Below are 27729 nucleotides of genomic sequence, written 5' to 3'. Positions count from 1 at the left end.
CAAATGTCTGGACATATATGTAGATAAAGAGATATGCAACTATCTGCATAGATAATAAAAAGTGGCATGCGCACTTCTGCAGCACTTAATTGCTGCGTAAGTGTTGCAAAATGAAGCAATTTGTGATGAAATGGTTAATTAATTTTTTAGAAACATCAAATATTCGAAACTTTTTACAAACTTGACTGATTGTATGTATTAGGAACTGTCTGATTTGTTGATTTTTAAGGAGCTGAATACGTTTTTTAAATAAAAGCTGTCAAATACCCGAATCTGGCTAAAAAAAAAAGGACACACACTTTGTGTCATCGAGATTTATCTCACAATAAAAAAGAGGTTAGGTCGAGATGAAACAAGTAAACAATGACATTTTCGCTTTCAACCCCTAGTGTCTTTTTTTTCCCAATTCCCTTTATTAATTGGAACCCTTGAAGCACAACATTATCCTGGTTGATAATCTAATTAGTTTTGGGCAAGGCAAATGTCAATTTTGTTATAGGCTGCAAAGATACGAGTGACTGTACCTCAAATAGAATAAAACTGCAAATTTTTCTCTACTCTGAATGGGATTTAAATGTCTTAAATGTCCAGTCTTATGTAACCAACATTCTTGTCCTATCTTCGACTACTTAACGGGATATTTGGGATAATTTGCATTCCTAAAGCAACTTTTCTAACACTAAGTTGACATATTTAATAAATGGCGATGACTGTACACCTTTTGTCTTATAAGTCAGTCACTCGGTTAGTTTACCTGTTTTTGAACGAACCTTCCAGAACCTAGCGATCCTTTACACCAAATTTTGGTTTTTACAGCTGGTCGACTTAAGGCATAAACGGGGTGAGCAGGTTATTTCTATCAGTTCGCTGCTGTAACCACTTGAGAATTAGAAGCAACGAAAAGGCTTGAAAAGTAGCAAAATGTCATATTTTGTACAGATTTAATGGTTGTGCTTTAAATAATTTGTTATAGTCTCAAATTTATAACTAGCTGCAAACCCAAATTATAAACATTTTGTATTAAAAAACATTTGAGACTTTATTGAAGTTTGTTTCCATTCAGGTTTGTTATCAGCTCGATGCGAAACTCTCGTCAGAACCATAAATATGATTATTAATATTTGGTTATATTCGATGTGTGTGGAAATAATAATATCAATATGTGTAGTATATTTAATACGTTATTTGATAAGAATAATGCAGTTTTTAGTTTCGTATTTATTTGTTAAACTTATTTCATATTTGCTCTTATTTCTTGTTTCATTTTTAATTTGTTAAGAACACTAGCTACGGTTACAATTAAATATAATTATTTATATATATATATATATATATAGTATAATTATATGTATTTATGGACTAAGCGCTTAACAATTATGGCCGGGTGCTAAAATATGTACAGATTTGTGTGTAACCGATTAATAAAAACATTTCTGAGATAGGCGAGAGACAGAGAGAGAGAGAGAGAGAGAGAGAGAGAGAGAGTTTAAAACAGTTTTAGATGCTTCAACTATATACAATATAATGTTTAATTCTACTTGGGACAGAGGTCTTAAACTAAAAGGAGCCACAAAACGAATGCGTATGAAATGTTGAAATCTTACGTATTGCTTAAATTGTAAATACATAAGTAAAATTTGATGATTTAGTGTATAATTTATAAGACTATCCGCTCCGATATTGTGATATATATATATGTTTCTGTATGCACATGTAGAAGCAGTATGAGTGATAGGAACGCGCCCTTCTATATATGCGATATTTGTAATTTCTAAAAACAATACGAAAATCCAAAACACGTCAAAAATATATAAACTATATACATATAGTTTTTACAACTAGATGCGCATAGGTATTTTTTTGGTGTGCATGAAGGGTGCTGTTTATAAATAATCTTTATAGATGATTCTCAGTCGGTATCACTTCGCCCAGAATGCCTTCGCGATGAGTGCGTCGAATAACGCCTTGGATCGGCCGGCATTAGGCATTAGGCATTAGACATTGCGATTGCGCTGCTGTTCGCTGGATTCTGCAAGGCATAAAAGAAGCATATATTAAATATATAAAACAAACTAAATGTTGATTTATAAGTGAGAACAATTAAAGCTCGTAAAGAGTGGATAGCATGTGGGCGTGTGTGTTCTGGGTTATGGGGAGGATTTGCTCCCAACATGAATGGTTAGTTCGACTCGACGCAAATAGACTAATACACTTAACAAAGAAACAGAACAGAAATTTTGATAACACAATTTGGCGTGTTCCACCTACCGAGTGTTAGGGCCAAAAACATAAACATAACATTGTGGCTATCAGTAACTAGAATTTTGGCTCACGCGCGCTCTCGCAGTGCAATATCTGTGCACATGACCAGGCAATCCGAATCGAACAGAAGTTTTGGGTTGGGTTGTGTTGGCGCCGATCTCAAATCGTTGGCTGTTGTTGAGAAAGGCGCCGGAAACGTGATAGAATATATTTAGAATTGAGTTAGGACCCATAGACCCATATATATGTACAGTTACATATATCTAAATAGATGTTGAATGCTTACCCAGGCTGACGCTTGTTGCCTTGGCCTTGTCTCTGATTATGAAGCAGGCGGTGATCAGGAAGAATATGCCGCCCAGCACCTCCACGAAGGTGGTGGAGAACAGCGAATACTGCAGAGACTCGAAGGACAAGACATCATCCGTGGGCTGCAGGCGAAAGAAGTGGATAAATAATTAATTGTTGTATTTCGTTTAAGGAGGAAGCTCAATTGCTTACCGCTGCTCGTGGATACGGCATATCCTTAATGCTTTCCGTTACAGTTTCCGTGGCATTTTCCAACACTTGCGACAAGCTCTGCATGCTGTTCTGGCTAATTAGTAATGTCGTCGACGAGCTCAGACGCTTCTTAATCGCAACCGATATCTGTAAATACATAAATTATAGGTTAAAAATGGAAGTCATATAATGTCCACTCATTTCAGATACTTACGACGCCCACGAGGTACGGACTGCCGGCATCGCCCAGCGCATGTGAGATGAGTATTTGGAAGGCTTCCGCAGTTGAGCGACGCGTGGGCACCACCACGTACTACATAAGGGTTAACAGATTTAATTAGTTTTCTATTAAAAAAAAACATTCGATTTAAAAACAAGCAGTGTTACCAACAACAACAACAACTAGAACAAAAAAGCATAGCCAGTGTTAAGCAGTGTATTTATTAGGTTTGTATGTGCATTGGCAAAAGCTCACAAGAGATGGCGCCACTTAAGAATGTATGGCAACAGTCTGTGGTTCGCGTCCCAGATTACCCGAATCGCAAGTGGGAACAGAATGGCGCGTGTGCGCTCGCTTGGGAACATTTCTGTACGCTCGACCGACTGACTGACCGACCAAAACTTGACTGTGGCAATTTGTTGTCTACATTTTGTACAATTCTTTACAATTAGAAAATAATAAGCTACATTAACTGTTTACTGTTATAAGCAAGTGAGTGTGCAGCGTGTCTCTGTGTGTGTGTGCGTGTGTGTTTAAGTTTGTGTGTGTGTGTGTCACAAATAATAACCAAATAAATAAATTAAGCAAAGCTGATTACAGATATCTCGAAATATGATTAATGAATACAATCAAAAGTTATCTACTCTCTTTTTTTTTGGCAATTTAAATTTGATTTTAGATTTCAGTTTTTTTGTTTCAATATCTGTGAACAGTAGGAAGCGAGCATTTCTCATACGCCCGTGGCCAAAGCGGAACTGTTCTCATGCCCAAAATAGCAACTTGTCGCATAGTGGAAATATATGTTACGTGTTTGCAGCTAAAAGCAACAGCAAAAAAAACTTTGTTTCTTTATGTTTTGTACAACAGCTGATCGGAAAAGATACATAAATAACTCTGGGCAGGGGAATTTCCACTCTAGATCGACAATTTTGGGGTTGCAAAAAGCCGCATACTTGATTGGAATTTGCAGCCCCTTTGTGTGGGGTGGCTTAAGAAGGGGGAGAGTGGGGGGGGGGGGGGCGGGGGTTGGCTGGCCTGTTGCACCCTCGGGGCTTGGTTTATGAGGGTGGCTATGCCAAACAGTTGGGAGGGTGACAAAAACCCATTACCAGAGTGTCATAATGCAAAGGATAACTCAAGGATATGCAGAGCTATGCAAGAAAATTTGTATGCAAGTCAAGAGTTAATTTAAAAGCTATGCTTGAAGAGCATTAAAAAACCAACACCGATAAATCAATTTCTTTTTAAATTGTGTTATGTAAATGCCTGAAGTTGATTTTCTACAAATGAAAGGACTAGCATAGACTTTGGCAAAAAGGAATTTTAGTATTTCAAAAGAATGGGACGAGAAAAAGTGGGAAAATGTTTAAATACCCGAAGATAACTGTCTAATTTTGAAATATTCTATGGTAGAAATTATAAAATAAATATACATATGTATATAAAAGCTACAAAACAAAACTGAAAAGATCGCCAAAATCAGTATTCAATTATATATAATACTTATGATTTTGAATTCTTGATTGTTTAAAAGGCAGTTTTTCTTACTATTTCTCAATTTTTGAACAATAATTTCTAAGGTGTAAGGTATATGATATATTGAAACGATCTGGCAGATGTCGAAATTTAACAAATTAGCATTAAATGTCATTTAAGTTCATCAAGTTAGATTAGAAAACAAAAAAAAGGACATGACTATATAGACGTCGACCGTCTATATAGTGTATATATATATATATATGTATAGTCATATATCATATATCATCTGTGGGGTTAAATGAGAAACCAGCACCAGGTAAATGCGCTTTAAACTTACAAGACTTTACAGCATAGGTATTAGAATGTGTGCGTGTGTGTGTGTGTGTGTGTGCGTGCGTATTATAACAGTAAAAAATTAATAGTTTATACAAATTGTTATCGAAACATTTAAAATAAGTGTGTGCAAAATTACAAAAGCCAAATATGTTACTCTATAGAAGATCTGCATTTCTAAGATTTGTGCGTGTGATTTTAATAACAATTTGAAATTTTGATTTAAAATGGAGATCAGAGAGATCAGTTTGAGAATTGTTTCCGATCTGATTCTTACCAACAAAATGTCCGCAACAATTGCCCAGTTCACGTTAATGGCTAATTGGCCGAAAAAGATTAGGACATAGGTGAGTTCCGTCTGGCTAGAGACGATCAAACAGGCGCCGGTTAGCAGCGGGGCGCTGAGCAGCAGGCCGGTGGCACAGATCACAGGGTCAGAGGTCGGGCAGCGTTTCATTAGAACTTGCGACAGAATTGCGCCCAGCGGCACGCCCACAATGCCAGCGATCATGGTAATTAGGCCAAATTTGAATGCAACGCTATAAAAATTGTTAACAATTTGTTGGGTTCGTTTTTAAAAGGCTGGTTAGCAATAGGCAAAGGTTATGATTTAGGGGCGTGGCAGGCAGTTGTTGTTGTTGCTGCTGTTAACACTGGAGTCGGCGGCGATCCTTACCAGCAGGATGTCGGCCACAATGGACCAGCAGAGATTGAGCGCCACCTGCGCCACAAAGACGAATATGAAACAGAGCGTTCCGCTGGTGCGCGGTATAATCAGGCCAACGAAGACCATGGGCGCCGATATGAACAGTCCGATGGCGCAGATATAGGGATCACAGTTCTCGATCCGGCTGCGATAATATTGAGCGAGCACCGAGCCGAGCGGCACGCCAATCAGGCCCGCGGCCATTGCGACAAGGCCGAATTTGTAGGAGACACTTTTTTTTTTTTTAAAAAAAAGACGCAACAACAACAAGAAGCTAAAACTTAATAAATGTTCTTTTTTCCTAAAGGGGGGGGGAAATGGGGTCGGGTAGTTGGGCAAGGAGAATATTAAGACTTACTCGTCCAGCTGGAGGTTCTCGTTGCCGGGCTGCATCTTGAGGCCCAGGTGAATGTAGGTGGGTCCCCACCAGGCGAGGGCGCCGGCGACGAAGGCGACGCACGTGAAGCCCGCCGTCGACAGCATGAAGGATCGATTCTTGATCAGCTCCTTGATGTCGATGAAGAAGCTGGTTGGCTCCATATGCGATTGGCCCTCGCTTTCGCCGCGCTTCGGGTCCTTGATCAGCAGGATGAGCACCACGGCGAACACGCCCAAAACGGGCGTCACTCGCAATGCCCAGCGCCAATTGTTGGCCAGCTGCGCGGTCTTCGAGCCGACAATGTATCTGCGGGTTGGAAGGGGGGGGACAACAAATGCAACAAATGCGTTGATTAGTGATTGCATGCGGCAAGTGGCAAGTGGCAAGTGGCGTGAGGCATGCGGCAGATAGGGGCCTGAATTGCCTGTCAATTGGAGCAGATTCTAACAATTGACCCCACTTAAGAGCCGCCACTTTAATTGAGTTTAAATTTAATTTACATTTGATTTGCCGATTTCTATAAATAACCAAAAAAAAAATAAAAAAAACTAACTAAATTTATGCGCAATTAAACTTTCAACTGCAGCCAAAAGGTGAATCGCCAACAATTCTCTGGCTATTTCTCACGGCTGCTGCGTGAGAGAACTTTACACCCAGCAGGCGATCTGATGGGCACACACGTGACGACCCAGACGATTGCCCACAGATACGATTACGGCTCTTATCAATAAACCCCATAACCTTGTCCCACTATCTATATGGCACGCCAGCGGGTAGCTGTGTGCTGCTGTTTCCAGCTCAAATGACACTGGCTCTCCCCCTTTCCCCTCTTTTTCAGTTCAGTTCAATTAACTTGATTATCAATTATCTGTTTGATCCCAGCTGTTTACGTTCCTGCCTGAATGTTTATGTTACTGTTAATGTTAACGTTTATGTTATTGCTAATGTTAACGTTTATGTTAATGTTTATAGTTAATATGAATCATATAGATATACGCTATTTGTCTATTTATCTATAGTTATTTTTGTCTAACTTTAAGGGCATCGTATCAAATAGTTCCCAATCTATTCTATTCGGATTGTTTAGTTCCTTATTCCTCATTTCTTATTGTTCAGTTGCCTGAGTAAATTATGTATATACATATATATATATATATCAATAAATATATACGCATATATATATTCCTGCTATATCAACAACCGATTCTTTATAGCCAAGGCTGTCTGTCTATTTATTTTTAAGACTTTCAGTTTTCAATTATTTATGTATTTTTCTTGCATCATATTCAATCGTGTACCGACTCCGTGCTATATATCATATATAGCATATCTGATATACGCACAATGAGTCGAATATTAAGCACACATTTTGTGGCTCTCAAACATATTTTGTTTAAACATTTGTGCTCTTTTTTATGTATCCAAAATTTTCCAAAAATTTGATTATTATTATTTCCCTTAACTTTAAAAAACATTTGTTCTGCAAATTGTCTATAATATATATAAAGCTGTTAAGTAAAATTTAGCTGATAATCATTCCAATCAATTCCCTATATACATATCTCCCTTTTTTCGACAGATATTCCAAGCCAACTAATCAACTACGAACATTATTTGTTGCTTCTGCTAACTTGGTCAACTAAAAAAGTAAAGATCCAAAATCGAGGTTCGTATTATCACGACTTCGGTAGTCCGAAGAGGACTTTTTCCTTTTAGTTTTCTCTTTTTGTTGATAGCTTACCCCAGACCAGAGCCCACGGGTATGGCAAAGTAGAACATTGCCAGCATTTTGGTGCGCATGCTGTTCACAAACAGATCCGAGATGATTGTCGGCGCTATGGTGCTATACGAGGCCTCCCCGATGCCGACCAGGGCGCGGAACGTGATGAACCAGCCGAAGGTGTGCATATACGAGCCGAGAAGTGTTGTTGTCGACCAGAGGGCCACGCCCACCGCCATGAGCAAGCGACGCGGATACCGATCGCCCAGATAGCCGAAGAGGGGCGCAAAAATCATGTAGGATACAACGAATGCTGTTTGTAGCAGGCCTGCATTATCGTTGTCTATGTCAAAGTCTTGCTTTACTTCCGTCAATACACCTGGAAGGGAGAAAAAAAGCGAGAAATTGGATATATGATAGCTATATAGACTTATATATATATACATATATTTAGTGGCTCTTTGAGATTAGCTCGTGATTTTTAAACATGCCAGGCAGCTGCTTTTGCTGCTGCTCCTGTTAATTGGCTAAACAAATATGGCATCCGCTCGTTTAAATCTTTACGTAAGTTAGCACCAGGGTCTGGCTGTTAGTTCATTAACTAAGCTATTAATACTCATGATTCTATGCTTAAAAATAGGTCCACAAATATTGAGTTAGAGTCAACAACAGAATGTTAACCAACATTGCACTAACTTTAACGCTGTTAAATTAACATAACTGCGCTGTTATCAATTATTTATAGATAGCTCGCGTTTATACTTAGGAAATATCTGAATGTGGAAACCATAGAAGTAAACCAACATGTTTTTCCCTTGTAGGTATAAAGGTATTATATTAATAATCACACTGACACATCGTATTTTTTTTATTTAGAATAATTTGTCTATATATATATTTCGAATGAATCAGCGGGCTTCATAAGCCCTGAAATGTAAACAAAAACATAGGAACTAGGCAAACGAAATTAACCTTATGCTTGTCGTAATTATTTAATCAATTGTTGATAAATGAAAAGTAACCGAGATTATGTTTGCTTTGTTTTGGCAACATTTGAACTGATAACGCAAAATCCGGAACTGAACGAAACCAAAATAATATAATAAAAACCCTGACATTCTTTTTATTCATATGTCCAGCTGATTATCTCATGCATAGAATTCAAATTATTAGACGGATATGCAAGTCATTAAGAATCATCGTAAATAATAACATTGACACGACCTAGCTAACAACAGTTCAACTGTTCAATGCATTTCCTATATTTAACGGGGCCGTCGAAACTTCAAAGATACAGACATACGTGCGCTGCCCTTTAACAGCAACGGTTAACAGTTAACGGATTTGTAGAGCCGAAAAGCCGAACCAAAATAAATATATAAAAAAATTAAAGATGATCAGCTATTTGCCGCTGTGGGTTGCTGAGGAGTACAGCGGGGGGGCGAACGTTGCAAGCGCCGGCATTCGAAAAGCGATACATGGCCAAAAAAAAAAACTCAATAAGTGGAGACCGAACAAAACGTGGAAACGACCGACTATAAAAGCCGAGCGCTGCACTCGACGACGTGGCGCGAAGTCAAACGAAGTGAATCAGCAAGCCACAAATGTGCGGCTGACGTTTTTGTTATTGTTGTTTCTTTTCTGGGTCTCATTTCGCTTTTGAGAAATTTATCGTACGATGTTTTTCGACCAATCAGCGCGTTTGTTTGCCCAGTGACGTAACGGTGAGTGGCGAGCGCCACGCGATAAATCCAATGTGGGGTGTGTAAGCCACATACAAATGTTTGTAAACATCTATGAAGTGTATGTATGTACGTTTGTGTGTGTGTGTGTCTGTAAGAGAGCAACTATTTGCACACAACGAGAGACAGTGCTAGCAAGGTTTTGCGTTTGTTTATGGCGCTGCGCCCGTGCTGCAGATAGCGCACGAGGGCAGAGGCAAGACGGCGCAACGAATGCTTGGCTTTGGCTTTGTTGTTGTAGGCGACAAAACTGCGATCGGGAATTTTATTTTGCCGGTTTTAGAAACTTGCGCGTAATTTTAGAACCAGTCTGCGCTCTCACGCTCACGCTCACGCTCTCGCTCTCTTTCGATGACGCTCTCATGGCTGTGACGCGGCTAGACGGGAACTGATAAATCTCCAGCTAGTGGAGGAACCTTGTCCGACAGCAGTTGTTTAAGAAGAAGAACGGCTGCCTCACATACTGGAACGTCGGCCTGTCTCATTAATATGAATGAAAAAAAGGTTACAGCCAAGTTGAGAGCGATTGTGATTGGCCTTGAAAAATCGCACAATTGCAATTTCAAGCAAAAAGAGCTGCGAGTTTGAGATGTTTCAGACAGCGTTAAATGGCATTGTTAATATGTCGTGTTTTTTTTTTGTTTTTCGTAATTTACATTTTTTTGGGAAAGCTTGCTTTTCATAAATGCAACTTTCTTTTGTAAGCTGGAAGTATAGAGAAAAAGAAATCGCCTAAAAGTTGCGCGCATCAATACACAAGATAAAGGCAAAGCTCTAACTGTTCACACCTCGTCTTCTTCTTCTCGCTGCTTATGTTTATGTGGTTATTGTGAATTGAATTTGTGCTTTTTACAGGTCGCTGTTACTGTCGCTGTCGCTCTTTGCTTTGTCGCCGTTTACCCCGCGCCGGTCATTGACATAGAAAACAAAAGCAACGCTAAAAATAATGCAAAAATGCAGCAAAATCAACGACAACATTTGACAAGGTGTGCAATGCGAAAGCGACAATAAAGAGACTGAATATGCAATAGGAATATGTGTCTGGCCTATGATCTAAAGCTTACGTTCGTGTATTTGAATATACATAACATAGAATGTAAAGAATTAGCATACAAGAAACGTCAGAGCACTTACATTTATGTTAATGTTATTGGGCATATGCTGTTAAACGAGGAAATTAAGAAAGCGGAACCATAACCTGTCGAATGTTTTATACATTTTGTGTGTTGGAAATGTTTAATCAATCACTTAATTTAATTTTAATCCCATTCACGAATAAAGTAATGGGTAAAACTGTGTCAATCTGATCCTACCAAGCATTTTCCTGATTATTGAGACGATCTTTATCGATTATCTGTCTGAGTTTCTTTATATAGTTCACTTTTGATTTTCCTGAAGTTTCGCCTTTATATTGGGAGGCTCCCCCTAGTCAAGCACTCTCAGCTAGACTTTTTTTTTTACTTATTTTACAGACTATCTTTATAAATGTTACCCGTGCTTCTGTAAATATTTCCCCTTTTGATAGCTCTTGTAGCGAAATTCATAAAAGCGAGCAAAATGAAAGTTTTTTTTTTTTGCTGGCAACTTTGTACAATACGTTAAAACTGAATTCGACAACAACTTGTTATGCCAAGAGAAAAATAGACTTGAATAATATGCAAAATATACCACAAACTGAAAGATACAAAGCGATATAAAGACGACGCTTCAAAATGTCAATACCAAAACCTCACGTAATATTTTCGTATGTACGATTTGGTAAACATTCGACTGCGTATTTAGTAAATAATCATTGCTCAAAATTCCGAAAGCAAAATGCAGACAATTATTGTACTAGTATTGAGTTTTCTTATTTTATTGGGATGGTCTTTGCCTTGGAAAGTGGCCAACATGTTACGTAGAAGAAAAGCAGAAGCCAGTGGATGGGCTGTTTTTGAGATACATATATGTTTATGTACATGTATATACATATATATATTGGATCTCTTCGACACTAGCTGAACGCCTGTCATATAGAACAAAGTTCAGTACTTGGGAATATGGTATATACATATATACATATGTACAGATATATATCTGCATATATATGTTTATTTTTACCTTAAATTGTCAACAGCTGGCATCAGCAGATTCTTTGTTTATGCTGCATGAATGAAAGCAATAATTTGGTACGTGAATTACTCAAACTCAAACAAAATACAATAAAACCAAACAAACATCAGGCGATAAATTGCGATATGAAAAATGACCAATCGCAATGTATTATGCGTTTATTTAAAGTGTTGAGAATCGCTTGGGGTCACGACGTTGAGGCCACCTCTGGCCTGCCATAATAAGCGAATGCATAACATTAAACTCATGCCAGACATCGGGCGATATAACACATACGCCACACTCGTACAATATGGTTAAAGATTTCCCAACACTCAAAGTTAATGGAAATGAGCGCGTGGCCGCGTGTTGAAATGGATTCAAATGCAAACGTTTATTTATCATGTTGCAAATTTTTGAAGACATGAAGGTTGGCTATCTTTTGGCCAAAATCTATGCCACTCACAAATTGGCTTAAAGTGGATTCAATCACGTGCAATTGTCTGCAACTATTTGCTCCAAAATGCAATTTATTTGCCTCTGATAAGCGCAAAAATTGGCTAATTATGCGATAACTGATAACGGTTATCGTCAATTGTAATCAGGTGGGTGGCGCATCAAAACTAATTGTTATCAAATGACAAGGTAGCTGAAACAACAAGAAACTAACAGAAGTCCCTTCTACTTATATAAACTTAATTACACCATTAAGAGCGCACTTTAGTTTACATATTTATTGACCATGTTAACTAACAGAATTCAATTCCGCTTATATAAATTTATAATAACATTATTAAAAGCGCGCTTCAATTAACATTTGTGTGCGGCCATGTTAAGGTAGCTGAAACAGCTAAAACTAACGGAACTCTCTTTTGCTTACATATTTTTATTAACAGTATTAGGAGCGCATTTTAATTAACATATTTGTATAATGTTAGTGGCTGTTACGCAAAATCTGTTTTGATTTGATGGCATTATTAAACTGTTAATGGCAAATATCTTCCTTTTAAGTCTTAAGTTTACTTATATCTAGTATGTTTATTATAGATAAATCTTTCTTTATGTAGTATCTTCTCCTTAATAATTCAAATTTGTAACTTATATTACATAAATTAACTTATTTCATTTATATATATTTTACTTTAACTACGTAGTATCTGTCAAAAATGTACACATAGCTCAAACTCAAGCAGTTAAGGTCTAAAAACAATACTAAGTGCAAAGTAAATCATCATTCGTTTGATTGAAGCTACCCCAAGTAAACAACTCCAAGCGAGTAAATGCAAATAAACGTATATGGGGAGAAATGTTAACTAATTGCCCCACGCCCACATAAGAGCGTAAAGAGATATGTGTGAATGTAAATGTGATTGTGAATGTGAATATGAATGGTGAATAAGCGTTCAAATAACCAGCATGACGAATATGCGTTTATCGGGTGCGTTGGTGTCCCGTATGTAAAACTTATCGCCCAATTTGTTTATATATTATGTACTTTTATAAGCATTTAAATATAATACCGTTTCCTGTCAACGTGGTCATGAGTTTCCTACCGATTACTGATTAAAAAATCATACGATTTCTGCATTTGGTAGCCCATTACAGGCTTAGTGAAAGTAATGTGCCATTACATGATTTCGGTATCAGTGTTGGTTAATGGCTTTCGCTGCAGACAATAAAGTCCTAAGCCAAGATTAGCCAAGCTGGATAATAATTAATGAATATGAGTGCTGCCCAGTTAACAAAAACGAAACCATGTTAATCATCATGTTAAATGTGCATATTTAAATATACCCAGCCAGTGTTGGCTAACAACATACACTGCTGCCATGTGCCCTTGGATTCTTCACAGTTGCCTCGCATTGTTACCAGTGACAAGTTTTATTATTGCAAAAACTGCTGATCGAGCTCAAAAGTCCAAGTTTAATTTATATGCATAACAGTAGTTATAAACTTTAAAAGTCAAGTCAAAGTGCAAGTCAAGCAAATTTGACTTACGAATAAGCAACGGGTAAATAATTTATATTAATTTAAATAATAAAGAATAGGACTGTGGATGGTCCATTGAAGCTAATCGGGCAATATATATAATTAGTTGACTATTGATTTACGATGAAATCGGGAACTAGCCAATACCCGGTACCACTTTACTGCGTTGTTATCGCTGTAAGCAAGTTTACATTAGCTTATCGCCTCACTTGTAACGTTTGTGATTCACGCAATTATCACGCCATGCAACTAATACAATAACATATAAACACGTCTGTGTTTAAATATACTGTTACACACTGCGCTGTGTGATAAGCCTCTTCAGATTTCGCAGCCACTGTAAACAAGGGATCATGTCAAAGCTAAGCAACACTATGGAAAGTTCCTGTGAATAAGTGTTGGGCAGACAGAGTTGCCACTTGAACGGAATTATATTACATCAGATGTTAAAATGTACCAGGCCAAGTAGCATTATATAGGTATATTTTGTTATTCATGCTATTCATGTTAAGCCCAAGTGAATAAGAAACGTATCTTGCTTAATATGAAAAATAATGTAAAAGGGTAAAAAGGATTTCCGAATATGTTAAATTCATTAAATAATATCTCAGCTTTTGGTAATTTTGTACCATATTTGGCAAGCCTGAATGGAATATTTTTATCACGCCAGGTCAGGCGCACATTTCGCACAAAAGTGTTAAGATTATATATGTAAATTAACTAAATGCCTGATTGATTACTTTGCACCTACTTTGGGTTGTGCCTAGGTGCAGGGAGTAATAAAAAAAATATAGATAAAAAATACATTAGCGCAGGTCGTATGATTCTAATGTGATTAGTCACACGATTTTTGTTTTCGTTTTATATGCAAAGCGTTGAAATTTGCTTCATACGTCAGAGCCGGAATGTTTACAGTGTTAGCAGCAGCTGTGACGTATGTAAATTTAATAGTGTGGCTTTGCGTTATCAGTTAACAGCAGCCCTAACATCAATGAGAGAGCAACATAATCAAGAGGCCCAATTAGAGAAAGTGACGTGCCGTCAGCAAGTGGCAACTGGCGCAACATGCAGGTCACGCGTCCAATTGGAATTCTTTACTTTGATTAAATGAACTAAGCACTTACCAGCTATTGTGAAGCGATCCATGTAGTTGATGAGATTAACAAAGCAGAGTGTTGCTACAGTAAACCACTTTACGTGGCCCATACGGGCTAAGCGGGATCCGGGCTCATCGACTATGTTATTCCCTCGTAGGTGGTGACGCTCCATAGTATCCGAATCCGATGAAACTAGCTGTTGTGACGAGTATGTCGCAGGTAGTCCGCTCTGAGCAAGTGCGGCAACGTCATCGTTGCTTCCACTGCTGCTACTGCTGTTGCTCATCGCCGGATTATCCATGGCGGCCGCTGCAGTTGGTAGCGGTTGATATGCCGGATGGTTTTTCAGCGACATTCACGTGCCTTGCACAACTCTCTCACACACACACACACACACACGCACGCACGTAAGTTTCCTTAAGCGAATATGGCACCAAAAAGGTTGCGGCAAAAATATTTTGCAGTCGCTCTCTTCCTCTCTCTGTATTTAACAAACACACACAGCACGTCGACGATGCCGCGTAAAATACACGCGATGCACGAATTTGGATAGGAAGCAAGAATGTGAAAATATGTGTTGGTGGCAGATTTCTATTCGCCGCTCGGTCGCTTTAAATACTTTGGCAGCGTTTCAATTCTTTTAGAAAATAACTTGTTCGCTGCACTTGTTGCTCTATTCAATTGGCAATTAATCAACCTTTGCACATTTATTTCATTTATATGTCCACTAATTGAATGCGTCCGTCTGGTTTTTGTATGCAGTTGCGGGGATTCTTTTATACGTTCTTTTATTGTCCGCAACACGTCCGCACTCGCTCAACAATCTTAAACAACTATTCAATCGATATCATTTACCTATGTTAACAGTTTGCTGAACTGTTAATAACGATGAGCTTTAATTGGGTCTGCTGTTATTTAACAGAAATTGCATGCTTCAACATATTTATGACCAGGTGGCAGCGCGTTGTTATCGATAAGTGCGACAATCGGCGCCATGTTTTGAATTACGAACATTTTAACCTATGTGCTTAAAGGTGTGTTGTGTTATTTATTTAAATTATCAAGTGACAATGGTTATTAAAATATTAAATGCTAGTGACTATATATATTATTCAATATCCATTTCATCCAAGCGGCCACGTACACGGTTCTTGCGCTTATGTTTTTTGGTGGGCGGCGGTAAAAAGCTCTCAAGGAACTCGATGGTGCTCAAAATAGTGTCAGAGCTTACATTGCCAATGTGATTTTTGTCAAAATAGACAACAGGCACTACCGGTTCCGAGGAGACCAACTTGTCGCAGCGCTGCTTTAAGGTCTGGGCATCTAGAGTTTCCACATCCGAGTTGTTCGATTTGTCTGAAATCTTAGCTGGGTTAATATACAAGTTGTTGTTGGGCTTGGCAGTAACTATTACCAAAAACCGGCCTAAAACATTCCTTGACCTGTATCCACTTGGTGCAAAAATCCTTTATATAGCTGTCATTCTGCTGAAAGAAAGTTCTCGCGGAGCTATCCACACGCGATCTCAGAAATCCGGGCACATAGGGCCATTTACCCCTCGCGGCATAGAAACACATGATGTCTGAAATGGACACTTATGGACAGACTATCAATGGACCGAAAGTCGAGCCTACTTACAGGGCACTTGAAATATTTGTAGAAAGGCGCGGCGATGCTCCAGACTGGTGATCAAATGTATGCCACTGGGTCGACTACCCTTCAGGCTGGCCGGGCGCGGGGGTGTGCGTTTAAAGGGTATCTCCTCCACCCGCACGCCATTCAAATAGGCCTCGCTCATGGTGAGCAGAAAACCCAACACGAATAGTGGAAATATCCACACGACTAATTTGCGAGCCAATTCCATGCTGCACTTGCTGCCTTGCACTCCGAAATGCGACTGATTTACCCGCAGGATATGACAGACAGGACTCACACAGGACTCGTAATTTATTGATTTTAATTGACATAAATCGCTGGGCATTGCATGTTTTGGCCTAACTCAACCAGCCAATGAACCCCGCCCAGACAGTGCACTGAACTTTGAACCAAATGCAAATGCAAATGCAAATGCAAATGCTTCGACAATATGACTTCACAGAGAATACTAGAATAGTCTGGCAAATATGTCTATTAATATAGTATGAGCTTTATGCTAATCGAAGCTGCAGCAATAAATATTGAAATCGAACTATAACATATGTAGTTCAGACAGACGCAGCCGTAAATAAGCTCAATTGTTTATTAAATCACATTTGGCTGGCATAAAAAGTAACCGCACTTTTATACCCTACACCTGAGCGGGGGGGGTATTACAATTTGTGCACTCGCGATGTTAGCTTGGCAAGTTTATAGAAACTAAAATTAAGATAATTATATTTGTTGTATAAGCTACTTCTTATTGCTAACAGAATATAACAATATACCAAATAAAACACAATTGGTGGTCGCTGGTTCGAACCAGCAAAAGTTTTAGTTCAATTTGTGAATAAACGAAATATTTCAATTTATATTTAAATTTACATAAAAAGAAAACTATTTAATATACTTATTAATTTATTCTTGCCAAATATAAATTAAATAAATTGAATTAATTGTTTTTGAATGTTCACAGAATTCACATAGAGCTCTTTTAACTTGGATATTCGATAATCCTTCGTGAGCTTTATACCTAACATTTTTTTTAAAATCAAGGTTTAACTTTAGTTAAATAAATATATAAAAAATATAAATATATATATAAACATTTATAAATATGTCAACTAAAAATAGTTTCTGCTTTGGAACTAGTTCGAACTTTCAGAACTTTTAAGAGGAGCCTGCCTGTTTTTTTATTATTTATCAACTGGTTTTGAATAAGAGTCAGTTAATCTAGCTTTACTTACTTTTACTTTAGCTGTGTAATTGGGTAGGGTATTTCGGCGTCGACTTGCCGTTGTCTGACTCGTTTCCCTACATCAATGGGCGGCAGATGTCTGGTGACGTATACGCAATGCGAGACTTGTTTTTCTTCTCTATTTTTGTTGTTGCTTACTACTAAACATGCCTTTGCTTGCCATTTAGCGTCTAATAGGTCTAGCCCCCTGGCACGCCCCCTTTATGTTTGCTGGATCAATCGATTCATCAATCGATCCAGCAATGCATCAATCAATCGAGCCATCAATCCAACCCGCTTCGGTGGAGAGAAAGAAAGCCTTCGCTCAAGATCAGGTAACTTGTCCAACAAATGCTAATGAATGTTAATCAAGCACAAGTCAATAATTAAATGACGTTTGACTCAAAGCAGAAGCAACAAAACTGAACCAAATTCATATATACTATATATATATAAAGTAATGTATTCAATGCAATTGTAGAAATTGGTTTGAACCCCAAACGTGGGCACGTGTCAGCGGCAGCTCCATATAAGGCGCCTCTTATCAATGTGGAACACTTTGAAGGCACATATCAGGCGAATACTACGACGATTACTATGCGAAATTCCCAACGAATTACACAGACAGCAATTTGAACTCATTAAAAAACCTATTAAAAAACAAATCGAGCAGTTAGCGCGGATTTCCTTGTTGAAACTATTTGTCATTAAACTTATGATTTTCACCCATATTTCGACCTTAGCGAAAGGTTGCGTAAGTCAATAAAATGTCTATTTAGTGATTTCTTATGTAAAGCTTTTAAAATGAGTTTAAAGAATGTAAAATTTGTACATTCAGTATTCCGCCCAGGCGGCTGGAGATTCCGATTAGAAGCGGATCAGGTTTTAGGCTGAAACCCATTTACAAAAAGTGGGCGTGGATAAAAAATGTTAACAGGTTACACATTTAAATTTGTTTAAAGCCGCACGCATAAAAGAAACGTAGTTTCATTAGTCCATTTCCACTTACATTCCACGCTTGTTTGAGGAATTTGTAAATAGAGCTTAAAGCTGTTTGTTGCTCATCAGTCAATCAATCATTAAATAAAAAATAAATGAAGAATCTTTGATCAACTAAATTGAAGTCGTACGCATAAAAACAACAAACTTTCATAAGTCAATTTCCCACTTATATTCCACGCCTGTGTGAGGAATTGCTGGAATAGGGAAATAGGTCATCAGTCAGTCAATCAGTTAATAAAAATAAATAAATAATTTTCAACAGGCACATATGAAAATTAGCTAAAAGTCGCACACATAAAAACAACAATATTTCATAAGACCATTTTTCACGCCTGTGTGTGGATTTGAATACTGAAAGTGCGTCTTTCATCAGTCAGTCAGTCAGTCAGTCAATAACTAAATAAAAGTAAACAATTAATTTTCACTAAGCACTCATGAAAATTAGTTGAAACGCGCAATCATAAAAGCAACAATATTTCATAAGCCCATTTCCACTTATATTCCACGCATGTGTGAGTAATTGTTGGACTAGGGAAATAGGTCATCAGTCAGTCAATCAATCAGTAAAAATATATAAATAACTTTCACATATGACATATGAAAACTAGTTAAAATTCCCACGCATTAAAAAAACAAAGTTTCATAGTACCATTTGCCACTTATATTCCACGCCTATTCGTGGAATTTTTTAATAGAGTTCAAGCAGTGCGTCGTTCGTCAATCAGTCAATCAGTCAATCAGCACAGCTTGCCTTTATATATATAAACTATATTATATTTCTTAACACTCCTAATGCTAGCTTATAATATTTAATAAATTATAATCTTAATAATGCTTTGGTTCTGCCAATAAATTAGTCCAGAATTTGGCACTTGTCGCGCGAAATCTTTGCGAAACATTCACCTCGAATTGCGGACGATCGTTGGGCGCATTTTGGAACACGTGATGATCGCAAATACCTTCGGGTCGTGCCAGAAGAACTGCTTCCGTGCAGCGCCCAAGCGACTCCACATTTCTGGGCTTACTAAAGGAAAACAAAACAAATCAAAAAGTAAGTTACGACCAGGGCCTTATCTATATGTCTTGGGATCTTACCCGAACTTGGCAAAGTGCACAAAGTAGCCGACAAATGATTGGATGACTCTCGCCTCGGTGGAGTTGCGCTCGAAGTCGGGAAAGAGCATGGGACTGCGGAACAGATAGATCAGATCGTCGCAATGGACCACGCCGTATTTGTTGCCCACATTGGCGCTCGTATAGACGGAGGCATAGCTGCGGGGGCCCACATAGTTGAAGCTGTACAAGTACAGTGGCTCCCGGCTAGAGCGAACGCCGGCCAAATGCTGCCGCACGGCATTGTAAAGCGGCTGCTTGAAGCCCCGATCTGAGATGAGCTGCAGGTAATTGGCAAAAGATTTCATTTGAGTTGGATTTCTTTAAGACTCTCGGCCGTTGCTTACATCGAGGAATCCCTGTACCGTCAGCTCGTTGAGCTCATGCCTGTTCCGGAAGTACTTTTCGCTCACAAGCTGCATCGCCTGTGCCAGCTGCTGGGAGTTGAGCTCCTTGGGCAGCTCGAGCAGCTGCTGCAGCAGCTCGTCAAAGCGTGCATTGAACTCGCGACGCAGCGTCGCGTTCTCCATGATGTTGACCACGCGGACGGCGCCCTCCTCGGGCACGGTGCCCAGCAGCCAGGGCACCGGCCTGTAGCTGCCCTGGGCCAGCAGCGCGTCGGGATGTACGCTGAGGAACGCCTCCTCCTCGGCGGAGCTGTGCTCCACCACGGGCCGATAGTTGGCCATGTGATCCACGTTCCAGAACTTGAGTCCGTCGCCGGCATTCAGCAGCGTCTGCACGTCCACCGCACGCAGAGCGCGCGCCAGCTTGGGCGTACTCAGATTCCGGGCATTTGCCACCTGGCAGAGCGCGGCGGTCTGGCGTGCCTGCTGCAGCGGCTCCGGCTCTATGGCGAAGGGCACATTGGCTGTGCCGCTCATGCTGATCACCTGCTGGAACAGGCCCTCCGACCGGGCGCTTAGCATGTGCATGTGCGTGGCCACGCCCCCAGCGCTTTGTCCAAAAATGGTGACGCGTCGCGGATCACCGCCAAAGGATTTGATGTTGCGCTGCACCCAGCGCAGCGCCAGCTGCTGATCCTTGAGCCCAAAGTTGCCGGGCATCGAGGCGTCCTGCGTGGAAAGGAAGCCCAAGGCGCCCAGGCGATAGGCCATGGTGACCAGCAGCACCTCGCCGGTGTCCATGAAGTATTCGGGTCCGGTGAGCAGCGGCCCGGCGGAGCCGCTGAAGAAGCCGCCGCCATGTATGTAAACCAGGACGGGCAGCGGCTGCCTAGAGCGATGCTTTGGATTAGGAAAAAACTGGATTAGGAAGAGAAAATTGAGATAATATTCCCCCGCTGCTCACCTCCGGCCTGTAGACATTGAGGTAGAGGCAATCCTCCTGGCCATAGATGATCGGCGTGGGCAGCAGATAGTTCTTCTGTATGCAGTCCGGCTTCGGAGCGCTGGCATTGTAAATGCCGCGCAGCTTGGGCATGACTTTGGGATTCTAGAGTGGGCCAGGAGATTAGGATTGGGAGAGAAATGGGATAGAACCATCAACTCACGCTGAAGCGTAGCTCGCCGATGGGCGGCAGGGCGTAGGGTATGCCCAGGAAGGCCTCGAAGCGCTTGATCTGATAGCCCGGCATGTGGATGCCCTTCAGGCAGCCCAAGCTGCCGCCGCACACAATCAGAGCCTTGGGATTAATCCCAAGCTGGCCAGCGGCCAGTTGGAGCAGCAGCAAGAAAAGTGTAGCGAATCCCGCATGAATCATGACGAATGGGCGATGGCTTTTGGTAGTGTCTTCTGTTGGCATCAAATCGAAGACGCATTAATTTTATGCATAGCTCATATAATTTATGTATTCATTTGTTTATGGCCTTAAATGAGCTTCTCTTTTGCCGATGATCTCAACGCGAGATCAATTAGGAAATACCATAAGATAAATGTTCCCACGACCAAAATGGTTTCCTTGGCCAAGACCAAGGGTCTCTCCACTTACCAATATGTTCCCCTCTCTCTCTCTCTCTCTCTCGCTGTCTCTCTCTTTCTCTAGCTCTTTCTCCGGATAACCTAATGAATGTTTAGACGCGAGCTTTTAACGCGACAGCGTACAAAATTTATCTGACGGCTTTGTAAGCCGAAGCATTGAGTTTTATTCAAACAAAAATTAAAAAATGAATAAATAAGAAAAACTTTGTTGTGTCTCAAGAGTGTGTGTGTGTGTGTGTGTGTCACGCTTTTATGTAGATCCAAAGTTGTTGTTGTTGTGCTTCGATATTCAATTGAAATTTATTCAAACAACTCGAACAAATTGTCGCACACACACGGCGTATACTCAATCGACGACACGATCCGAGAATCGAACGGCTCTTAACTTGGCCCGCGTCTGGAACCCGACCTAGAGAAGACCCAAGCGACACTACGACCCGCCAAACGAGTCACTTTCACTTTTATCCTGTTTCGCTTGCGGCGATATGCATAAACGAGTGTATGCCCAAACGAATATATGTAGCTACTCGCATTATATTCTCTTCTTTTGCTGCCTTTTTTTTTATTCTTCTTTTTTCTTTTTGGATACCCTGAACAAATGGCAAATGGTCCAAAAAGGGGGGTATCATGTTTCTGTTTGCGAAAAGTATGTCAAAGGCAGCCGAAAGTATCTTCGAATCCGAAAGTATATATAAAACATGTTTTTCGTTCTAGACGCCTGAAAATTTGACTATTTATTTTTCTATATATTGCTATATACATATACTAAATATTCTTCCATTCCATACAAACTAGTTTATCACTTTTTCTTCTCCTTAAATTATTCCATTTTCATAATATCAATGAAAAACTATTTTAAAAAATGTTTATTTTTAGCATAACTCGAAGATTATAGGAGCTAGATACGCCAAACTTGGCATCTAGGTTTTTGTATAGCTCGTAAAGACTAATATACATTTTACTTCTTTTATAACTTTTCCCATTTCACGCACAATTGGAAAAAATCGTGAATCGTATTTTCACGATTAGAGCCTGGCGCTTAAGTATACACACACTTTTCTACTCCATATTTAAGCACGCAAAATTTCATTAAGATTGGACTATAAACAACGAAGTTATTAAAGAATGCATTTCCTATAGATAGTATGGGGTAATGGGAAGAAGAAGCACGTTTGCTGCATAAAGTGCAAGATAGAAGAAAACTGGAGTGTTTCAGTTGTATTCAGGGTATCTTCCAGTCGATCACTCTCTTCTACTCAGTTCTACTTGTTTTTTTTTTCTCACAGGCTGTGATTTGAGTTGTTCTGATAAGACTTGGGCAAGAGGAGCCCCTTTTTTACTTATATAGTAAGTCGACCCATTTGAGTGGCTCCTCACTTACATATGATTATAGAAACTGTTCTTTTGTGAGAAAAATCGCTTCACTTACATATTACATATGCATGAGATACCGCTGCCTATTTTAATAGGTATACCTTGGGATTAGTTAATATCTGTATCAGCCATAGAACGGGCTACACTGAAATGTTGTTTAAAAACTCTATTATTAACACCTAAAAAAAAAGTGAATAAACAAAACAATGCCAAGTGATAATCGTATTATTTGTAATTAGAGTTCGCATGAAGAGATATTCTACTTATATATCATAATATAATATATATATTAATATATATTCGACAATTTTATAATCCATTTTATTTGCTTTCATTCGACAATTTTATAATTCGTTTTATTTGCTTTTATTCGACAATTTTATAATTCGTTTTATTTGCTTTTATTCGACAATTTTATAATCCGTTTTACTTGCTTTCCAGCATTATTCCATTTTTTTATTTCTATTTTTCTGGCATTATCGTAAGCTGTGCTATTTAACTGACCTGCATTGTAGTTGCCTTACATATGTGGTTTATACTTTCCATTGTGATCGCGCTCTTATAGTTGTATTGTCGCTCCTATAGTTGGACAAAATGTAAATTCATTTGACCTTCGTCTGGACCGAGAACGAGTTCGAATGCAAAATGGGTCATTTGCGGCTGCAGTTTCAGATTAAAATTTCCTTCAGATATGCACATTTAATCAAGCGGCAGGCACATTATCACAATAAATATGTAAGACTCTTCGCTTACGTGAATATATGCAACTGTACTTAGTCATGGCCGGCAGGCGTAAGCGTCTTATCTGCTGATACCCTGCAAACCGAGGAAAGGTATGTTACAAACCAAAAACTCGTCAGCGATGAAAATCTCTGTTAGAAAATCAATGGAAAATGGTTGCATACAACTTTTTGGTCTACCATCCAGACTACATCTTGGAATGGCGCCCCTCTTTGCGATTCTCATGAATTCAAGTAAGTATTAAAGGTTTTCATGCTTTGAATTTAAGTGTTTATTTAATAAGTTGTGCTGATAATCAAGATACATTTTCCCAACATATACTCTCTTTTCTCTCCCTCTCTCTTTCTCTCCCTTTCTCTCACTCAATTTCTATATATCTATCTCATTGTATTCCCTTTCCCCTCTTAGTCTAATTTGTGTTCTTCTTTCCGTGCTCTGTATATATATAGAAGTATGATTCTATAGTCGTGTCTACTCCAAAAATGATATATTATTTAAGTATAAAGCTTCTTCCACAGGGCCAAGGCGCGCATATCCACACGTCTCTCGACTGTCTCATGGTAGGCCCCATTCAGCTGTCCAAAACGGAAATAGTTGCATATTTCATCCGAAGTAAACTTCTCAGCTGTGCAGGGTAGCAATTGGGTATCATCAGGTAGGATACTAAAGGTAAGTGAAGAAAGGTGAGAAAATAGAGATATGGATATAAATATAAAGGTAGATACATATAAGGACATAGATATAGATAACGATAAGATATTGATGGGAAAATCTACATGTAGCTTAAGATGATGGATAGAGATATAGATATAGATATAGATATAGATATAGATATAGATATAGATATAGATATAGATATAGATATAGATATAGATATAGATATAGATATAGATATAGATATAGATATAGATATAGATATAGATATAGATATAGATATAGATATAGATATAGATATAGATATAGATATAGATATAGATATAGATATAGATATAGATATAGATATAGATATAGATATAGATATAGATATAGATATAGATATAGATATAGATATAGATATAGATATAGATATAGATATAGATATAGATATAGATATAGATATAGATATAGATATAGATATAGATATAGATATAGATATAGATATAGATATAGATATAGATATAGATATAGATATAGATATAGATATAGATATAGATATAGATATAGATATAGATATAGATATAGATATAGATATAGATATAGATATAGATATAGATATAGATATAGATATAGATATAGATACTGATATAGATATAGATATAGATACTGATATAGATATAGATATAGATATAGATATAGATATAGATATAGATATAGATATAGATATAGATATAGATATAGATATAGATATAGATATAGATATAGATATAGATATAGATATAGATATAGATATAGATATAGATATAGATATAGATATAGATATAGATATAGATATAGATATAGATATAGATGTAGATGTAGATGTAGATGTAGATGTAGATGTAGATGTAGATGTAGATGTAGATGTAGATGTAGATGTAGATGTAGATGTAGATGTAGATGTAGATGTAGATGTAGATGTAGATGTAGATGTAGATGTAGATGTAGATGTAGATGTAGATGTAGATGTAGATGTAGATGTAGATGTAGATGTAGATGTAGATGTAGATGTAGATGTAGATGTAGATGTAGATGTAGATGTAGATGTAGATGTAGATGTAGATGTAGATGTAGATGTAGATGTAGATGTAGATGTAGATGTAGATGTAGATGTAGATGTAGATGTAGATGTAGATGTAGATGTAGATGTAGATGTAGATGTAGATGTAGATGTAGATGTAGATGTAGATGTAGATGTAGATGTAGATGTAGATGTAGATGTAGATGTAGATGTAGATGTAGATGTAGATGTAGATGTAGATGTAGATATAGATATAGATAAACCCACCCGTTCTTGGCAAATTCGACCAATCTGGAAGTCAAGCGTTTGATAACCAAATAATCCTCCGAGCTCTTTGGAAAGTCCAGCATCAGCATCGGCATGCGTATTGAGTAGAGGGCGTCATCCATGTGGCTTGCACCCAGCTGGTCGTAGAGGATGCCACCCGTGAATATTACGGCATACGAGAATGTTGCTGAGGTACTCGAAATTGTAGATTGAGACGGGTTGCTTTGAAAATTCAGCATAGCTGGCGGCGCTCACAAACATGGGATAGACGAATGTGAAATCCCCGAGAATGCCCGAAAGCGGAGCTAACGTATTCTCATTCAATTCCATATCCTGCACGCCGTACACCTTCAGTATATCCCGCACCGTTTGCTCGGTTGAGCCCTTGGGCAGATAGAGCAGCGAGCCGTAAAGTTCCAAAAAGTTGTCATTGAACTCCTTCCGCAGCTGCGGATTCGCAAAGGTGTGCAGCAGGAACATGGAGCCTTCACCCGAGCGCGAGGTGCTGCCCAGCAGCCAGGGCACCTGATTGATGCGCCCGCCCAGGTGGGCAGCATTCGGATACTCGTTCATAAAGGACTCGGGCGAGTCGGCCTGCTCCACAACCAGACCGTAGTTGACTATGGGCAAGTTGTCCCACTGCTTGAAGACATCTCCGGCTGTCACCAAATCCATTGCATCAATCCGGCGCAGAGCTGCGGTTAGCGCCTGGCTGTCCAGGCTCTTGGCCTGTGCCACGCCCACGCTCTCGGCGAGCTGTCGGGCCTGGGGCAGCGGATCGTAGACCAGGGTAGTCGCCATCATCGCTGTGCCGCTCAAGGACATGGCGCGCTGAAAGAGTCCTGCAAGGCGAAAGGCAAGTCAAACGGAAGTTGAGGTCCACGGCAAAAGACTCACCCTTCGAACTGGGACTCAGCATGTGCAGATGCGTGGATATGCCGCCGGCACTGTGCCCAAAGATGGTCACCAGGCCCGGATCGCCGCCAAAGGAGGCGATGTGCTGCTGCACCCACCGAAGCGCCAAGCGCTGATCCTTCAGCCCGAAATTGCCGGACATGTGCGCATCGCCAGTGCTCAGGAAACCTAGGGATACGCAATTAACACGGAAGTTCAAATGCATCGATAATTGTCTCACCAAATGGACCCAGGCGATAGCTGATCGTGACCACAATGACCTGCTGTGTGTCCATGAGGAACTCCGGGCCGCTGGCCAGCGGGCAGGCAGAGCCGCACAGGAAGCCACCCGAGTGAATGTAGACCATGACGGGCAAGGGATGCGCACTTTGCTTCTGCAGCGGGAACAGGCTGAAGAGTATCTACAAATTTATATCAACTTCTACTCACAGCAGGTCTGTAGACATTCAGGTAGAGGCAATCCTCCTCGCCGGAGACGGGCCAGGTGTCTATGAAGTAACACTTTTGCAGGCAATGACTGCGTGCCGCGCTGGCATCCAATACGCCCGTCCAGCCACGGGCAGCGACCGGATTCTGCAGGAATTATAACCGTCAAGTTAGCCAATTCAACATCTTTGGAATGCGGTTCACCTGGAAGCGCAATTCTCCCACGGGCGGCTCGGCAAAGGGTATGCCCATGAATGCTTCGAACTGCGCCTGCTCCTGCTTGTATCCTGGCATTAGGATGCCGCGCAGGCAGCCCAGCTCCTTGAGGCACACATCCAAATCAGCAGCTGCTCCAGCTGCCAAGACCACGAAATAAATACCACACAAAATGCTCCGCATCTCGTTTAGCTTTGCCAAATAGACACATTAACTAATCTATTAGCTCGCTTTTATAGGGCTGACAATTGCATGTTTATTCCTCGCAAGGGGGGCGTTCGTCGGGTGAGCGCATCAACAATTTAAGCAAATACTGTGATTAACCTCAAATACTTATTAACTATTTAAAATCGATGTACTGTAAAGGCCAAACAAAATAAATATATATATATATAGTATACTAGCAATAAATATTGTATAGGTTCTATACAAATCTTAAAATAGTGAGCTTAAATGGAACAAAGAGTATAACAATACAAGTATTTCGTACGAAGGCATATATGTATGTAAGTATTATATAAATGTGTGTGTGTGCCTGTGTGTTAGTGCATGCATGTATGTATGTGTGCATTTATGAATATATTTATACATATTCTTGTTTGTTTTCTAATACCAAACGCAAGCCAAGCTTACTTTTCGCTGTGCTG

At 39.5% G+C, this 27729-nt stretch overlaps 3 protein-coding genes across 5 annotated transcripts; all 3 read right to left on the bottom strand.

Moving 5' to 3' along the window:
• Positions 1-1203: 1203 nt before the first annotated feature.
• spin (Protein spinster) lies at positions 1204-15344 on the bottom strand. 3 transcript variants are annotated; one of them, XR_010437735.1, is made up of 9 exons: positions 14547-15344; positions 7622-7979; positions 5860-6186; positions 5472-5733; positions 2978-3076; positions 2764-2910; positions 2549-2693; positions 2269-2433; positions 1204-2029 (listed from the first exon to the last, which is right to left on the bottom strand). XR_010437735.1 is itself a non-coding variant. In XM_064695757.1 (8 exons), the coding sequence occupies exons 1-8, from the start codon at positions 14872-14874 to the stop codon at positions 1995-1997; spliced, it is 1701 nt and encodes a 566-aa protein (XP_064551827.1). In that variant the 5' UTR covers positions 14875-15344; the 3' UTR covers positions 1204-1994. The 3 variants fall into 3 exon arrangements, 1 of the variants encoding a protein (XP_064551827.1); XR_010437736.1 differs by lacking the exon at positions 5472-5733 and adding an exon at positions 5073-5334; XM_064695757.1 differs by lacking the exon at positions 2269-2433.
• Positions 15345-15548: 204 nt separating this feature from the next.
• On the bottom strand, positions 15549-16383 carry LOC135437713 (uncharacterized). Its single transcript, XM_064695758.1, has 3 exons — positions 16158-16383; positions 15934-16101; positions 15549-15875 (listed from the first exon to the last, which is right to left on the bottom strand). The coding sequence occupies exons 1-3, from the start codon at positions 16381-16383 to the stop codon at positions 15628-15630; spliced, it is 642 nt and encodes a 213-aa protein (XP_064551828.1). The 3' UTR covers positions 15549-15627.
• Positions 16384-19031: 2648 nt separating this feature from the next.
• LOC135437843 (uncharacterized) lies at positions 19032-27273 on the bottom strand. Its single transcript, XM_064695919.1, has 11 exons — positions 27071-27273; positions 26870-27013; positions 26661-26814; positions 26423-26608; positions 25641-26367; positions 24104-24225; positions 21020-21261; positions 20818-20961; positions 19854-20753; positions 19489-19787; positions 19032-19417 (listed from the first exon to the last, which is right to left on the bottom strand). The coding sequence occupies exons 1-11, from the start codon at positions 27263-27265 to the stop codon at positions 19219-19221; spliced, it is 3312 nt and encodes a 1103-aa protein (XP_064551989.1). The 5' UTR covers positions 27266-27273; the 3' UTR covers positions 19032-19218.
• Between the last annotated feature and the right edge of the window lie 456 nt (positions 27274-27729).

The sequence above is a fragment of the Drosophila montana genome, unplaced genomic scaffold (assembly GCF_035044405.1).
Source record: "Drosophila montana isolate Dmon_TW-CO22-7 unplaced genomic scaffold, ASM3504440v1 contig_3833_1, whole genome shotgun sequence".
NCBI classification, from domain to species: domain Eukaryota; kingdom Metazoa; phylum Arthropoda; class Insecta; order Diptera; family Drosophilidae; genus Drosophila; species Drosophila montana.
This window is presented reverse-complemented; position numbering and strand designations above follow the sequence as displayed.

Coding starts and splice junctions, on each gene's coding strand:
- LOC135437843 (XM_064695919.1), bottom strand. CDS start 27,265: ATGCGGAGCATTTTGTGTGGTATTTATTTCGTGGTCTTGGCAGCTGGA. Junction 21,262..24,103: donor CCATGAGACAGTCGAGAGAC/GTGTGGATATGC, acceptor TGATGCCAACAG/AAGACACTACCAAAAGCCAT. Junction 20,754..20,817: donor TCAATGTCTACAGGCCGGAG/GTGAGCAGCGGG, acceptor CCTAATCCAAAG/CATCGCTCTAGGCAGCCGCT.
- LOC135437713 (XM_064695758.1), bottom strand. CDS start 16,383: ATGGAATTGGCTCGCAAATTAGTCGTGTGGATATTTCCACTATTCGTG. Junction 16,102..16,157: donor ACAAATATTTCAAGTGCCCT/GTAAGTAGGCTC, acceptor TGTCCATTTCAG/ACATCATGTGTTTCTATGCC. Junction 15,876..15,933: donor ATGTTTTAGGCCGGTTTTTG/GTAATAGTTACT, acceptor CTAAGATTTCAG/ACAAATCGAACAACTCGGAT.
- spin (XM_064695757.1), bottom strand. CDS start 14,874: ATGTCGCTGAAAAACCATCCGGCATATCAACCGCTACCAACTGCAGCG. Junction 2,694..2,763: donor TGCCGTATCCACGAGCAGCG/GTAAGCAATTGA, acceptor TTTCGCCTGCAG/CCCACGGATGATGTCTTGTC. Junction 2,030..2,548: donor GGCAACAAGCGTCAGCCTGG/GTAAGCATTCAA, acceptor TATGCCTTGCAG/AATCCAGCGAACAGCAGCGC.